Source organism: Phaseolus vulgaris, chromosome 8 (assembly GCF_051622355.1).
Source record: "Phaseolus vulgaris cultivar YP4 chromosome 8, ASM5162235v1, whole genome shotgun sequence".
In the NCBI taxonomy this organism is placed as follows: domain Eukaryota; kingdom Viridiplantae; phylum Streptophyta; class Magnoliopsida; order Fabales; family Fabaceae; genus Phaseolus; species Phaseolus vulgaris.
Window position 1 is genome coordinate 12,103,312 of NC_143505.1, and position 17,690 is coordinate 12,121,001.

Genomic DNA, 17,690 nt, shown 5'->3' on the forward strand with positions numbered 1-17,690 from the left:
AACCTCCGCAAAATAACGGAGGTTTTTTAACCTTAGTTAATTTTCAAAGGTTTACTTTAAAACCTCTGCAAAATAGTTGAGGTTTTTTAACCTTTGTTAAGTTTCATTAATTTATTCTAAAATCTCATAAAAAAATAATTTAAAAAATAATTTTAATATATTTGATAACTAAATTCTTAAAGTTTTTGAAAATGTAACTTTAAACATATAAATTTTTTAAAAAATATTATTGATTTTAAATATTTATTTAATTAAAATTAATTTTTATTTATTTATTTTATATAAATATTTTTAATAAAAAAAGAAAAATTATCTTTTTTTTTTAACTTTTCCATGTATTTTCAAACCTCAGGAAAATACTCACACTTTTTACAACTTTGGACTAAAATGTTCATTCTCCTCTTCCACTTCCACAGTACTTCTCATCCTCTACCATAGCTTCTCATCCACCGGACCTGTTTCTCCTCCACCGGATCTGTTTCTCCTCCTCCACCGGATCTGTTTCTCCTCCTCCACCACGAACCTGCTTCTGCTGCTTCACCACGGACCTGCTTCTGCTGCTTCACCACGGTAATTTGTTTCTTCTTCTAAGGGAGTGCAGGGTTATGGTTCAGGGTGTTTCTGCTTCTAGGGTTATGGTTCATAGTTAAATCTGCTCCAGCTCAAAAAAGAAAAGAAAAAAGGATCCCAACCATTTGTTTTCATTCACTGTTTCTGATCCAGTTTTTCCAGTTATTATGTTTTCACATTTGTTTTCAATTCTGCTTTCGGTAGGTTGTTTGGGCATATCTATGCTTGCGGTCCATGGATGCATAGATTCCAAGATAAAGACAAAGGCTTATTAGAGAAAGGACTAGTTCAAATCAAACTGGTCCTTGAATCTTGTTTTTTTGTTGTTTGGTGATCCTGACGCTGATATGGCTTTTATTATTGGGACCTATCTTCCTTTGCGTTTTGATAATGCACATGGTTGTCCTGATTCTTGCAGATTATGCACTTTCATTAAAACTGAAAATGCCATGCTTAAATTGTGATACAAATTCCTAAGAAGAGATATTTTGTTGAGTTTAATGAACATGCAGTAGTATTATTCGTGTGTAATCATAAATAGTTTTATGCTCTGTCAACTAATCAGAAATAACCATGTACTCTTCTTTATTACCATGTACTCTTCTTTCTTCCCTTAGGCAATTGCTATCTATCCTTAGAAAGGGAAAAAAGTGGAATTTGTCCCTATGAAACACCAACTCCAGCATGGGACACCAGGACACGACTAGTGTCCTAAATAGGACATATTATGTGTCTGTTTAAGGATAGATTAAGCTGCTCAAAGCGTATTCTTCCAAAGCTCTTAATGTTTCAATCACTTGAATTTCTCAATCCATGGAAAATCAAGGTCCATGGACAAATGGACAAGTCACCTCCACTGTCTTATCTATGCTTTTGTTGTTTTCCTGTTGTTATTCTTGTCAAATCCTTGTTGTATATCTGCTGAAAGATATGTTTTGTTTAAAAAAATTGAACTGCTGGCATTATGGAGTATTCTTGTCAAAATTAGTTTAATTTATTTTCAAGCTGTAGATTTAATATTCTTCTGTGTAAGATCTGATTTTATGTCTTGGCTTTCAGGTGCATCACATTTTTGCTACTGCCGGATCTGACGGTGCTTTTAATTTCTGGGACAAGGACAGTAAACAGAGGCTCAAGGTTCCTGCTTTGTTTAATACTCTATTCTTACTTGTCCTCTCATTCTTACAGTAAATTCATCTTTACTAATTTGATCAGAAACCTTATCACGGTTTTTAGATTGTTTACTGTTTCACTCCTTATATGCATTAAATAGAATGGCAATGAGATAACTGTTATTTGGTTTGCATATCAGCCTTCCCCTGAATGTCTATCAACATGTTGCTGGCTTAAGCGGTTACTTGGCTGTTAAATATTTGAGCTTCTTTAGAGACATTAAAATGCATTTCTTATGAGTTTTTTTTACTAGATTTGGATATTTGCACCACTTCTACTGGCCTAATTTTAATGTGATATAACTATCATTCGTGATTGGCCTCTTCACTATCTAGACATAAAAAAGGCCTTCTAGCACAGTTAGTTGCAATAAGAGGTTTTACTAGGTCTGGTGACACATGCCTTGTCTACATCTTTCATTTCTCTTTGTATGAGCAGAAACAGTTTCCCTGTGCTTTGAGATTAATCATTTTATCCTATCCCTCCATTCTCCATTTGGCCTATGCATTTATCTTGTTTATGCTAATGACATTGTCATTGCTGGAGATGACTCTGCGATATCCACCACTAGCTCAAATCCCTCTGAAATATTTCTTAAGCATTGAGGTCGCTCAATCATGCTCTACCATTGCCATTTCTAAGTAGTCTATGAATATTTGTGGCCCTACATTCTTAAGAGAGTATCCTTTTCCTGAAATTTCTTACTGTTCTCTCTCTAAACCTTATCTCTTTCTATTAAACCCTTTTACCATTATTTAATTTTTAAAATGTTACTCAGTTTTAATTCTGGTAAGGGAAAGCTATTACAACAAACCAAAATAACAGGGATAAAAACAAAAAGAAAATGCAATAGTATAGAATAATACTACAATTAGAAGATACGTTACAATGAACCTTATCTCTCTAAACCTTATCTCTTTCTATTAAACCCTTTTACCATTATTTAATTATTAAAATGTTAGGTAAGAGAAAGCTATTACAACAAACCAAAATAACAGGGATAAAAACAAAAAGAAAATGCAATAGTATAGAATAATACTACAATTAGAAGATACTAGTTCAAATGTTGCCAGTGGCCCCACTTTAAATTGCTTACGATTAGAATTCTACATATCTTGGGTTTAGCAATTAAAAAGTAAGAACAAGAAGATGCAAGACCGCTCCACTTGTTACCAAAATAAATCCTTCAAATAACATTTTCTTAACTAGTTGGAACTAAGTAAAATTATGAATAGTACAATACGATACCGTTTTAGAAATAAAAAATATGTAAAATTTAAAAATCGTTATATAATAATCTAAAAATTGCAATAGAAAATAAACAGAGAGGTTTGAGATGATTTTTGAATCTTTTATACTGGAGAATCTAGTATTCTTATGCATGAAAATAATGAATTCAATAGTTGTGGTCGGACTCTATTATAGATTTATGACCACATTTTCCACTTATTTTGTTATTTTCTTAATGTATTTGAAAAGTATAGTGATTAATTACTCTATCTTATTCACTCTTGCTGCATTTCACTTTATACACTTATTTCACTTCTATTCTTTTACGCATTCTAATACTCTTGTTGACACATGTGTTTTTTTTTTAACTTTCATGCTAGGTTTGCTTTATTTTTATCAAACAATTCCATTTAGATATGGATAAGTCTTGGATTAACATGCCTCGAAATACATGTCAGTACATGGATGGATTGAATAAATTTTTGGACTTTGCATTTGCTAATAAGAGCGTTGAGGGTAAGATAATTTGCCCATGTCCGAAATGCAATCTTAAAAAATGGCAAACTCGAGAAGCAACACATGAGCACTTGATTCTTCATCCTTTTCCAAAAGGTTATACATTCTGGCTTCTACATGGCGAGACAAGTTTTGTACAAAATACGACTGAAACACCTCCAGTTTTCCAATCAAATGAGCATAAAGTTTCTGGTAATGATCCCATGCGTGTCATGGTTAATGACGCATTCGGAAATTTTTTCTATGATGATAACGTGGAGGATGATGAGGATATGCGTCCTAGATCAAGTGAAATGATGCCTGATGAAATTGCTGAGTATCTGAAGTTTATGCATGATGGGCAACAAAGTTTGTATGAAGGATGTGGCAAGTATTCTAAACTTTCTTTCTTGCTCAAATTGTACCACATCAAATGTCTATGTAGAATGACTGACAAGGCAATGTCAATGATATTGGAGTTGTTAGCAGATGCCTTTGATTATGCTAAAATTCCATGTTCCTTCTATGAAGCTAAGAAAATCATTAATAAGTTTGGCCTTCATTACACCAAAATTGATGCTTGCCCAAATGATTGCATGTTGTACTATGGAGAAGACAAAGACAAAGAAGTTTGTAAGAAATGTAATGAATCTAGATGGAAAAGAAGAAAGAAGAACAAGACTATTGATGGTACTCTGAAAAAGCAAAAGAAAGTTCCTGCTAAAGTTTTAAGATATTTTCCATTGAAGCCACGCTTACAACGAATGTTTATGTCTTCTAAAATAGCCGAGCATATGCAATGGCATGCATCAGGAAGTACAAATGAAGGCATACTAAGGCATCTGAGGGATTCTGAAGCGTGGAAGAACTTTGATCTAATAAATCCTCAATTTGCTTCAGATGCTCGAAATGTTAGACTTGGTTTGGCAGCTGATGGATTCAATCCATTCGGTGATTTGAGTACAAGTCATAGTACTTGGCCTATTGTACTCATACCCTACAATCTTCCTCCTTGGATGTGTATGAAGCAAAGTTCATTCATTCTTTCCATGATCATTCCCGGTAAAAGAGCACCAGGAAATGATATTGATGTTTATTTAAGGCCATTAATTGAAGAATTAAAAGAGCTATGGAACAATGGACTTAAAACTTTTGATTCATATAGCAATGAAGTGTTTAATATGCATGCAGCTATATTGTGGACCATTAGTGATTTTCCTGGTCTTGGAACCTTATCTGGGTGGAATACACATACTGGGTTGGCTTGCCCTAGGTGTAATTTTGACACTACTCCTAAGAAGATTCAGGGTAAATTTTGTTTCATGAATCATCGACGTTGGTTAAATGCAAGACACAAATTCAGATTAGCCCGCATTCATTTTGATGGAAGTGTGGAAAATAGAAATCCTCCTTTGACAATATCAGGAACAGATGTCTTAAGACAAGTTGAGAATGTCAATATCATATTTGGGAAAGAACCAGAAGTTGAGGAACTGGGGAAACGACAACGCAGAGATCACCAAGCTATTGATGGCCCTCTACAATGGCGAAAAAAAAGTATATTTTTTGAACTTCCTTATTGGGTAAACAATTTATTGCACCATAATCTAGATGTTATGCACATTGAAAAAAATGTATGTGATAATGTGGTGTATACATTATTGAACCAAGGAAAAAAATCAAAAGATAACCTAAAGGCACGAAAGGACTTAAAAGATTGGGGTGTTAGACCTGATCTTTGGCCTGATGAAAATAATAAATATCTTCCTGCTATATATACATTGACAAAAGAAAATAAGCATACATTTCTGACAACACTAAAGAACATCACTGTTCCAGATGGCTACTCAAGTAACATTAGTAGATGTGTTGATGTCAAACAATGTAAGCTTGGAGGATTGAAAAGTCATGATTCACATGTTTTGATGGAGCAACTTCTACCTTTAGCAATGAGAAAGACACTCCCTAAGGAAGTGTGCTATGTTTTGATTGATTTGTGTTCATTTTTTAGAAACTTATGCAGTAAAGTTTTAAAAGTGGATGAACTTAACCAACTGCAAAATAGAGTTGTTCTCACATTATGTCACATGGAGATATTATTTCCTCCTGCATTTTTTACAGTCATGGTTCATTTGATTGTGCATTTGGTGGAAGATGCCAAGCTTGGAGGACCTGTCCAGTATAGATGGATGTATCCCATTGAGAGATATTTAGGAAAGTTGAAATCTTATGTGCGTAACAAGGCACAACCAGAAGGCTCAATAGCTGAAGGCTACATGGCTGAAGAGTCTTTAACCTTTTGTTCAAGATATTTAAATGAAATTGAGACTGTATTTAATCGAATAAGGCGTGTTGATGATGAACCAGACACTATATCATCTAGTGCAAGCACTTTGTTTCCACCTGTTGGAAAACCAATTGGGTCTTTTACTTACTTCTCTTTATCAGCAAAGGAAAAGTTACAAGCACATCGTCATATATTGACTAATTGTGCCCAAGTTGACCCTTTTCTTCAGTAAGTACTTTGACTTTATAACTTATTATGATTCATCTGCAATTGAACACTAACCATGTAATTATTATTTATTTAATTTAGAGAGTTTAGAGACATTATACGAAGACAATTAAGAAGTCGTACACGGTCATCCTCTGTGATAGATAAGAGAGTTCATAGAGAATTTGCAGAATGGTTTTCTCGTCGTGTATGTATAATTTATATTGTTGACTTTTGATTATATTGAATATATAGAATTGTTTTGATCATATTTTCCTCTTTTTTAGATAAGAAATGAGTTGAATGGACCTCACTCAGATGATTTAAAGTTCTTAGCTATGGGGCCAATTGATTGTGCAAAACGTTACAATGCTTACAATGTAAATGGCTTCAAGTTCCGTACATTGGAGAGAGATGAAGGACTTAAAACACAAAACAGTGGGATATTTGGTACTTTTGGGACAAGGAGTTATGCAAGTAGCATCGACAATCAAATGCAATTTGGGGGTGTGCCTTATTATGGAAAATTGGTAGACATAATTGAGATAAACTATAATGGTCGATTTTCTGTTACTTTGTTCAAATGTATGTGGGCTAATACAACTACTTCTAGAGGGATTATGACAGATGATCTTGGATTTACACTAGTAAACTTTACACGTTTGATACACATTGGTGATAATGATGATGATGAACCATACATCCAAGCTAAAGAAGCACAAATGGTTTATTATGTAGTGGATGAATTAGCTAAAGATTGGAGCATTCCTGTGCATCTAAAGCCACGAGACTTATATGACATGGGAGAAGATAATGATGTCACTTTTCATGAATGTGAAGCATTTGTACAAAACAATTTTGAAACTTTATTTGTCAATGGAGAAGGGAGTATATCGTTAACAAGGTCCTATTTTTAATTGAACACTTGTATATTATTTTTGTTTAAATTATCATCCTTATTGCTTATACATTATTGTTTATGCATGCATTATATTATGATTTGTTGAATTTCTATTTTGACTTGTATTAATGTTATTATTTCAAGAATACCTGAAGATGAAGAAAATGTCCATCAAGAAGACTAGAGCAACAGAACATGATACTCTCAATAACACTTTTGACCAACTTGCAGCCCTTAATAACTCAAGTAAGTTCATACACAACTTCCATTTAGTGAGATGTTTGTACTTATATTTTAATTTGGCATTCTCTTTAAAAATATATTATTTTTCACATGTATTCATTTAATTATTATGCAACACCTCATGTGAATTCTCATCCTATAGAGAATAATAATAAGAAGCCTCCTCCCCCACATGCACCTCATAGGTTGATTTCTATTACTAAGAACAATTCTGCACCTGAATTTCAATTTGATAATACAGATGAATCTGTCCATGAATCTACATCTGAACCTACACCAAGGTTACAATCTGATGAAGAAAGGGAAGAAAATGTGGGTATTGAGATGCAAACTGAACAATCAAAGCATGTATCACGTAAAAGATCATGGCTTGTTGATGTCATTGGTAAGCTTGAATCAATACATTGCAAACTCACATTGTATTTGTTTTTTATGTTCGTCCTCTTAAACTAACAATAATTTTGACAGATAGTGAAGGCAAAAAGGTTAGGAAACAATTAACAGCAAATGATGTTTGGTTTTTATCTGTTGGTGAGAGGATTCTTGTTAACTGGAATAACGAGAACCAACCAGTTGATGACAGTGGAGCATTGTTGAATAGGTTTTTAGGTCATGTTGCAAGAAATGTTAATGCATTTCCTATTAGCTATCAAAGTTGGAGGAAGATTCCCAAAGATTACAAAGAAGATATACTTAAGAAAACCATTCAAGTAATTATTTTTGGATTTTTCTGTGTTTTAATTGATATTATATTGAAATTATCTTAAATTTACTTGTGTAATAATTTTGAAGGCTAAGTTTGAAGTTGAATCTGATGCTCATGTAAGATATATCTTCAAATCACTTAACACAAAGTGGACTGAGTATAGGCAACAACTATGGCAACAAAGAAATGATGGAACACACAATAGAGATGAAATTATTGCAATGTGTCCAAAAGTAATGAATAAAGACCATTGGGCTTCTTTTGTTGACTACCGTTTAAATTCAAGGACAAAGGTAATAAAAACTACTTTATTATTTAAAGTGTTGATTTATTTATATTTAGTTCTTTTACTACATGTATGCTTAGGAAATTGCCAAAAAGAACAAGGATAATAGAAAGAAGCAAACAGTTCCTCATACTGGTGGATCCAAGAGCATTGCACGGAAGAAAGATGAGATGGTAACTTGATTCTCCTATAATTTTTATTATATCATATATCATGATTCATATACTTTTATTACATTTTATAGGAGAAAGAGCTTGGTCGCAAAGTTAGTAGGGGAGAAGTATGGGTAGCAACACATAAACATGCTAACGGAGAATTTGTGAATGATGGGGCAAGAGAGATTGGGGTAAGTATCATTTTTGTAAAGATGAAAACTCAACCAAATTGGATGTGAGCTTCATTTATAACTTTTTTCATTATTTGTAGGAAAAGATTCAAGCATATGAGTCAAATACATCTTCCCTCTCACATGATATATCAATTGATGATTCACTAGCTCATGCCTTTGGAAGTGAAGAACATTGTGGTCGTGTTCGAGGGATGGGATTGGGACCTTGCCCTTCTCATGTGTTTGGATATACTAGAAATTCTCGCACTGGGATATCTTCAACTACTTATAGAGAATTGGAGAATCAGGTTTTTGAACATGTATTTTCTTATGTAGCAATTTTTTAATGTGTATGGTTTTCTCACTCTTTTTCATGATAAATTGTGTTTTAATATAGGTTATTGCATTAAAGTCACAATTGGATGAACAAAATAAAATATATGAAGAACGTGAAAAAAGATATGAAGAACATGAAAAAAGATTTGAGATAATGATGAATTTTTTCTTTCAAAGTTATCAAGGTCAATTGCCTCCTGAGTTGACTATGTTCAATCGTTCATCGGTAATGTTTAAAAAATTTAAATAACTTGTTTTATTTTTCAGATTTACATTTCTAATTGTGATATATGTTTATATTGTAGGTGTCTGATCAAGGAAGTGTGCCAAAAAATTAGGAAGGCAAAACCAAAACCATAATAATAATGCACCAAACACACTCATTCAACAAATAAAGAATTCATGTGGGATTAGAACGTGATCAAAACCGATCCTGCAGTCATATACTGGTTTTATCTTGTTCATTAATGAGTTTAAACTGGTATTAATGAGTTTAAATTTTGTGGAAAAAATGAAAATTTTGCTGGATTACTTCTTATTTTGCTTTAACTTGTTTTTTTTAATTGGTGTATTGATCTGTTGATGTGTTTGATGTTGATTTATAGTCTTTTTTAGTTTTTTTTGTTGGATTTGAAAGCTTGGTAGTGTTATGTTTAGGTGTTTTCCTTGTTTTTGTGTTGGCTAGTTTTGACAAGGTTGTTGGATCTTTCTTTTGAGTAGTGTATGAAAATGATTAAGACAAATTCCTCCACATGCTCCATCACTCATAGCATATTTGCATGGCTAACCTAGTCATGTGTAGTTCAAGCCTTCATTTGAACATCTTGAAATAGCATAAATTGACATCTCTTAAACAAACAAATCATGACATGACTTGTTTTATTATTGAAGTCCAATCAACTAGTAAGGAATTGAAAATGGTTTTGGATGTTGATTCTTCTTCAAAAGAGATTAAGATGAAGTTGGATAAGTTCTATATGGTTAAGATTCTTCATGCCGTGCACCTTGATTTTGATTAAGTTTGAGTCCAAATCCTAATCGGTCAAGAAATTTCATCAATTTCAAATGGTTATAGATTTATGACCACATTTTCCATAGGTACTGTCAGATGTGTTGGTTATGTACATGATATGTCATGGTTATAAGTCATTAAATTGATACAAAGTTGAGATTTATGACCTCTTTTTTTCTTTTTTCTTTTTTTTTTTCAGCAAAGCTAGTTTAAATTGTTAAAGATTCTTTGTCCAGGTAAATGAATAAAAAAAAACAAATTTCATAATTTTGAAACCTATGGTATTTTTTAAGGAGGTTCTAAAACATTTTATGGACGTTTTGAAACCCATGGTATTTTACGGGGGTTTTGAAACCTATGGTATTTTACGGAGGTTTTAAAACTCATGGTATTTGGAGGTTTTGAAACCCATGGTATTCTACGGAGGTTTTGAAACCCATGGTATTTTACGGAGGTTTTGAAACCCATGGTATTTTACGGAGGTTTTGAAACCCATGGTATTTTACGGAGGTTTTGAAACCCATGGTATTTTGAAAGGCTTTTCCTGAGGTTTAAAAAAACCCTGGGGAACACATTCCCCAGAGATGGTTTAGCGGGGGAAACTACAACCCTGGGTAAATGACTTAATGGAGGTTTTAACCCTAGATAATGTAAAAATAAACCCTTGTTAAAACCATTTTTTCTTGTAGTGTCAAACCAAATTGAGATAATTTCCTATATATATATATATATATATATATATATATATATATATATATATATATATATATAAACCATACTTAACATAATTTAGAAAAAATATTATAAAAATATTCATTAATTGACAATTTTATTATTTATAATTTATTTTTATTTTAATACTTGAATTTATTTTAGTTTAGTACTTAATTTATAGCTATAGTTTTTAAATTTCACTTATAATATTTATATAGTCTATCTTTTAATCTTTTTTTAAAAAAGTATCTAACAAAAAAATTGAAAATACAAATTTAAAAAAAAATGAAAGTTTATTCAACTGATATAACCCAGTCTAATCCAATTAAAGATGTCTTAAATTGGATTTCATCTTAAAAATATGCACAGTTTTGGTCAACCTAATTTTTTTTTTTTACTTAGAGTGATGAGCATATGTTTAAGTCTGACTTGTTTATAAAAATATAAAATAAATATTATATACTTAATCAAATTTATCCATTAAATCAAAGTATAGTTTAAGTATAAAAATATAAAAAAAATTGTTTAGTTCATTTATTCAAAATTTAGAAAAAATTATATTGAAATAAACCTGTAAAATGTTTTGAACATGTTTTATCTATATTTAATATTAATTAATAAATTTAGTATAATATGATATGCAATATTAAGATAATATGATATCAACTTTCAATGTAAATACTAATTAGCAAAATATAAAGACTATCTTATTGTTTGCTTTAATGTAATTTTTCTATGGTTCAAAATTAATAATGAAATCAAATTCATTAAAAAAAATATACATAGATATTTATTACATTGTTTCAATCTCAAATTACACTATATATTTTTCAACATTGTCTTATAAAATTTAATAGCAACTGAATTTGAGTTTATTACTGAAATTATAAGTTATTGTATTATAGCCTTGGTTTTTACTATTTCTCAAAGAATGTGCAGATTAATATTGAAAATCCTCAATTTATGTAAATAGTCATTAAGTTTTGGATTTAAATTTAAAGTAGTAAATATGTTTAAAGTTTTCATTATATTATTTTTAGTTTTTGTTATTTGTTGAGGTTGTTTGTTCTTGAAGTTCATAGACAACGTTAATTTCATACTTATTTAAAATAGAATTTCATATATAAATTTTGTTTTTATGATTAAATAAATTATTTATGAAATAGTGTTACATTTTCAAAAATAAAAATAAAAAATTGTTTATGAAAGCACACTCACTTGATTCAAAACATATAGTCTTACATACAAAAATAAATTATGTTATAAAACTCACCATAATGACATATACTCATGAATATTTTTTAGTTGTATTGAATTATAAATTTTTCTAAAATTTACTCGTAACATGTTATTGTAATAAATTATAGTATCGTATTTCTTCTATAAAAGTTGCTTTTTGGATAAATAAATAAAAATTTACATTTTAGGTTGTTTATTATATACAAAATATAAAGAAGAAACCTATTCTTTTTCCTGTTATCTCTTGTTTTATTGTATAGAAAACAAAAAATAGAAAATAATATTCATAAATTACTTAAATTACAAAAGTATATAAATAAAGACGTTTTATCTTTTGTATATAAACATAATAAATTTATACATGAGTAACCAACCTTTTTTTAAACAACTATATGTAATAAACTTATTTTAATAATAAAATCTTATAATAAAGTGAATTAGTAACTAAAGTATTAAAAATTATGATAAATTTAAATAAGTTATATAATATTTATTAGGTAAGGTATGTTCCATTCCATATGGGACCCATACATGTTCCCTTCATTCTTAGAGAATTCGAAAGCATGGAATTTGGAACCTTGACACTTGCATTGTTTTCCTTTTCTTGTGTTCCACTTCATTCCTTTACCCTTCACCATAAAAAAGAACAGAACATAAAACCCTTTTTCTTCATTAATTTTCTGGAGTTTCTGGAGTTTCATGTTTCAGACATGGCTTCCAATCAAGAAGCAACAATCCCTTTGAAATTTTGGGTGGACGAAGAACAAAACAGTATAATTGTGGCAGAAGCGAGTGGAGACTTCGTTGATGTTCTCTTCAGTTTCCTCACCCTTCCATTGGGAACTATCATCAAGCTTGTGTCAAAAAACCAACCTCACCAACCTTTAGAGATCGGTTGCATCGACAACCTGTACCAGAGTGTGGAAAACTTCAACCCTAACGTCTTCTGGAACCGTATCTGCCAGCAAATGCTGCTTTCTCCGCGCAACCCTTCGGAATCCGCTTGCCACAGACTAAAACTGAAGGTGGATCACACTGTGCCCACGAAGTATTTCATGTGTAACTACTGTTCAAAGGGAAGTAAATTGTTGCTGAGTACTTTTGTTGACGCAAGTTGCTACTGTGGGAAGTGGATGAAGAAAGAGATAAAGCTGTTGGAAGAGTCAAAGGAAGAGGGTTCGTGGGGAAATGGTGTTTTTGTTAAAGGGGATGCCATGTTCTTGATCTTTGATGATTTGAGAGTTCTGAACAGCTCTCCAGGTAACACTGTTCAACAACTCCTCCAACTTGGATACAAAGACCTCAACAAGTTGAAAGAAATGCCCGTAAATGTTGGCATGAAGGAGGTAATATTATTTTGAAAATGATGTGCACCTATAAGCTATTAGACACCCAAAGGAGAAATAACTATGTGTGAGAAAGCTTCTTTCACATTAATTTCTAGATGAAAATATTTTTAGTTTATGCATAAGTTAATTTTAGGGAGATTTGAAATGGGACTTTTTTTTTTTAAGTTTTTACTAAAATGGGATCGCTTTCAAAAAAATTACAAATCTGGACAAGTCGTGCCAAGTTGGCAGGACTTCATATGTAGAAGTCGTGCCAAGTTGACATAACTTCTGCCACGTCAACCCCTGAAGTCGTGCCAACTTGGCACGACTTTGTCCATGTCATATATATTTTAATTTTCTTATTTATATATTGAGTAGTAATTTATGTAATGTTTAAAATTAATTTGATACATAATTTTCTAAGGGTGTTAGTTTTAAGCAATAAAAAAATGAATAATCGTGTATGGATCATGTTTGACGGTAATGTAATATATTAATTTGGTTATTAGATTAATAAAAAATATGAAATTTTTTTATTGTATTTGGAAATAAATAGAAATGAGAATTAATTATTTGGAAAATAAATAGAAATTTGTGGGGAGTTTCAAGATATACTTTTCCCTTGTTCACATGTAATTGTTGTTTGCTCATTTTGTCATTTACAGCTAACAACATTTATCGCCCCAGTGTACACAATATTTTCAAGCTTATGAGGTCTAATTTAATCTATGAAATAGATGATTCAATTCTAAATAAACAAAAAAATGTTCATATTTTAGAACTGAATGCCACAATAGAAGCAATTGTCCGCACAAACAAGTTTGATGATAAAATTCAATTTCAAGTTTGATTTATTAATTTCCTTATTTTCTTTACCTAAGTATTTATTCCTTCATACAAAATTTATTTATCAAATTAATTTCAAATATTACATAACTTAGAATTTTAATTATAATTAAATAATTATAATATATATATTTATTAAAAAACAAGAAATTTTTTAAAAAAGAATGATGTGGACAAAATCGAGTCAACTTGGCACGACTTCAGGTTGACGTGGCAGAAGTCGTGTCAAGTTAGCACAACTTCAGGCTGACGTGACAAAGTCGTGCTAACTTGACACAACTTTTACATATGAAGTCGTGCCAAGTTGGCACGACTTGCCCCAGATTTGTAATTTTTTTGACAACGATCTCATTTTGGTAAAAAAAAAAAAAAATCCCCGTGATAATAAAAAAAAATCTAATTTTAGGTTATGAAGAAATACATTTAATCAAACTTGTAATAAATTATTGTAATAAATTAGGCTTAATTGTATTGTTTTATCTTTCAGGTATCATAATTGTAACATTATTTCAGGTTTCAATTAGGCCAACTGGGTCCTCTGATATGTTCAGGTTTCAATTGTGTGAATTGTTGATAACCTGGTGCAATTCCTTGTTGTACAGCTATAGATAGATGGGCAGGATCATTCCATTACTATAATACTTTGATAGTATTAAGAAGTTACCTTGTTTAAATGAGTTATAACTGTTCAAGCTTAAAACTTCCTTTGTTTTTTTTCCAGATATTTAGCATACTAAAGCAAGCATTAACCTCAAAATCTCCTCTGAGTGATGTATTCTTGCCAAACAGAGAATCTAAGCGAACATTGACTTCCTTCTCACCAGATACTGGCCCAAGTCACCATAGATGTTCTTTAAAACTCAAGATAATAGTGAGCAAATCACAGAACAGGATTCTGTTTGCTGAAGCAGAGGGAGATTTTGTGGATTTTTTGTTCAGCTTCCTCACAATACCTCTAGGATCTATCATAAACCTCATGAATGGCAAGTTATCCTTGGGAAGCATTGATAACTTGTACACAAGTGTGAAGGATCTTAAGTCATCTTGGTTTATAGGGTCAGCAAAGAATTCCTTACTGAATCCACGTGTCCCTCATCAATTTGGTTGTACAAGCCAGCCAATACATGTTCCAGAAGAAGACACTCCTAGTTTTTGGTATGGCACAAAGGCAGTGAATGTCAATATAAAAGGTGAAGTGATTTCAAAGAATAAAGACATGTTACGAGATCCAGTGGATATGAAAATTTTTGAACCAAGATGTTCTGATGGAGCAAGAGAACCTGCTGTGGGATTTATGAAGAGGCCGTGTATATTTGTTGTGAGGGATGATCTTCAAGTGACACCAATGACAACTAATTCTAGCATTTCCTTCGTGCAAGAGCTGCATTTGCCATTAGATGATTTTGAGGAACATTCGGTGGAGATTAAGAACTCGCGTGAGGTAATCATATTCCCAATCCACTCTCAAGACTTTTTCTTTGGGGATGGTATAAGAAAATTTGCTTTTAGGTAGCTTACACTAAAATTTACATCAAATTTGCTTTTACAGAGAAATTATCCAAAATTATATTATATTATTTTAAAATCAAGTTAAACAAAAAATAATTTTCAAATAGTTGGTTCTGTTATAATGAACTTTCTACAACTTTTCTTGTATGCTATTCTCTTGACACTTTTTCCATTCTTAATATGTTAATTATGTCTATTTGGTCAGGCCCTGAACCTGTTGACAGCTTCTTTGACATCTAAAGATGCTTTGACAAATAGCCTATTCTACGTACTGAAGAAAAGGAAAATGGAAATATGTATTTTGGGATGTATTGGGTGGAAGGAAGGAAAAAATGAAAAGAAAAAAGATGGAAAAAGAAAAGAAAAATAGGGTGGAAAATAGAGAAATGTGTTAGTAAATAAAGGGAGAATAAAAATAAAGCTGGAAAGAAAAGAACTATTCACGTGTGTTTTTACTGTTGATTAAAACATCAATGTATTGGAAAAATACTTTGTTTACGTAGTAAAGTTTATAATAAATACATAATTTATATTATAATATAATTAAAATTTATAATCGATAATTTGAACATATAAATTATACTCTAGATTAAAAAATTGTTTTTAATTATTTAATATTTTGGATATATATTTTTTCTTAAACGTTTCGGAAACGTATAGGATCCTTAATTTGAAAAAAAAAAAAGTTGTATCCGTGGTTTCATAATCAATGTTTTTATCCTGTCGACTTACCATCGAAATCGAGTGGTGCATGCGAAGTTATTTTAATTTAATAAGTTATTGTTAAATTACTAAGTCATTTTAAGTTTGAGCAATAAATATTTTAATTTAATAAATATATAATTTACTAATAAATAATAAATTTCTACACCAAAAAATCCGTTTCTGTAATGGCTTCTTCTTCCTGCATTCTTAAGTTTTTTTTCTTGGCACCCCACAATTTTCTAAATCTTAAAACTGGCATTGACTTTTTATTTAAAAAAGGCATCGTGATTACTCAAAATCGGGATATGGGAGTGTGTTATGAATTCATCAATCCGAAACTTTTTTTTTTTGGATGAGGAAATATTCCGGAAGAAAATTTTGCAAAAATTATTGATTTTTGGATTGTTGAATCTAGAAACCTAATTCTGTTATGGTGGATCCATAATTTTTTTTTAATTATGGATTTCTGAATTGGAACGCATATTTTTATTACAAATTAGTGGATCAGAATGTTTTTTTAAATGATGAATTTTTAATGTGAAATGCATATTTTAAATTAAGGATTAGTGAATCCGAAATTTTACTGGGAGTGTAAATCCGAAATGTTCTGAAATCCATATGTTATATTCTAAAGTTTTAGGATTTAATTAGTTAGGATTTTATTAGGATTTAATAATTTATTTAATTAGTTAGGATTTTATTAGGATTTTATCACTTATTTAATTAGTTAAGATTTTATTAGGATTTTATCATTTATTTAATTAGTTAGGATTTTATTAGGATTTTATCATTTATTTAATTAGTTAGGATTTTATTAGGATTTTATAATCTTTAGTACTCTATAAATAGAGTATTGAACTAGATGAATAATATATGCAATTTGTTTCCTTTTCTCAATTCTCTATCATTGTTCTTGTTCTTGGTATAATCGGAAGCCACCTAAAGGTTCCCTTTGTCCAAAGCCTAATCGTTCTTCGAAATCTCTTACGAGAGGACCTAGACGCTTCTACACACAATCGTTCATATCAATTGGTATCAGCTAGGACCTTCCAGTACTTCTATGGCAGATTCATCACGCTTCGCTCAAGCTACTAAAGAGATGGAAGATCGACTCTCCCAAAGGATGGATAATAGGTTTATGGAACTCGCGACTACGTTGAAGGAAACCTTGACTCTTTCTATGAAAGACACCATTCAGGATTTACTTACTCAATCTCGAGGTGAATGCTCCCCTGGACCCTCACATGACAGACCTCGCACGGGGTCTTCTCATGTTTATGGCACGCAGTTGGCACGCATCGACTTTCCCCGATTCAATGGCGAAAATGTTAACCGGTGGATTTACCAATGCGAAAATTATTTTCTCATTGACAAGACTCCAGAGGAATTCAAGGTACAGTTGGCACTTGTGCATCTAGAAGGCAAGGCCTTGCAATGGCATACCGCACTTAAGAACTCTGATTTAGATATGGATGCACCTTCCTGGCCAGGATTCACCAAAAGTCTAAAAGATAGGTTTGGTGCAATTGGCGATGATCCCATGGTTGCGTTGATGCGTCTACGACAAAAGAC

General features: G+C 31.3%; 2 protein-coding genes and 1 non-coding gene across 3 annotated transcripts; all 3 read left to right on the plus strand.

Annotated features, from left to right (window-relative positions):
- Positions 1-1,640: 1,640 nt before the first annotated feature.
- LOC137827189 (uncharacterized) lies at positions 1,641-9,261 on the plus strand. The gene is made up of 10 exons (XM_068633416.2): positions 1,641-1,707; positions 7,008-7,109; positions 7,348-7,491; positions 7,575-7,816; positions 7,899-8,105; positions 8,179-8,271; positions 8,343-8,444; positions 8,525-8,734; positions 8,824-8,988; positions 9,068-9,261. The coding sequence occupies exons 2-10, from the start codon at positions 7,019-7,021 to the stop codon at positions 9,098-9,100; spliced, it is 1,287 nt and encodes a 428-aa protein (XP_068489517.2). The 5' UTR covers positions 1,641-1,707; positions 7,008-7,018; the 3' UTR covers positions 9,101-9,261.
- Positions 3,348-6,879, plus strand: LOC137824590 (uncharacterized). Its single transcript, XM_068630254.2, has 3 exons — positions 3,348-5,983; positions 6,065-6,170; positions 6,250-6,879. Exons 1-3 carry the CDS (start codon positions 3,390-3,392, stop codon positions 6,877-6,879), a joined length of 3,330 nt encoding a protein of 1,109 aa, XP_068486355.2. The 5' UTR covers positions 3,348-3,389.
- A 3,104-nt stretch (positions 9,262-12,365) lies between the features above and the next one.
- On the plus strand, positions 12,366-15,932 carry LOC137826759 (uncharacterized). Its single transcript, XR_016515255.1, has 3 exons — positions 12,366-13,073; positions 14,626-15,345; positions 15,619-15,932. It is a non-coding gene; the product is annotated as an uncharacterized LOC137826759 (transcript).
- Positions 15,933-17,690: the final 1,758 nt, after the last annotated feature.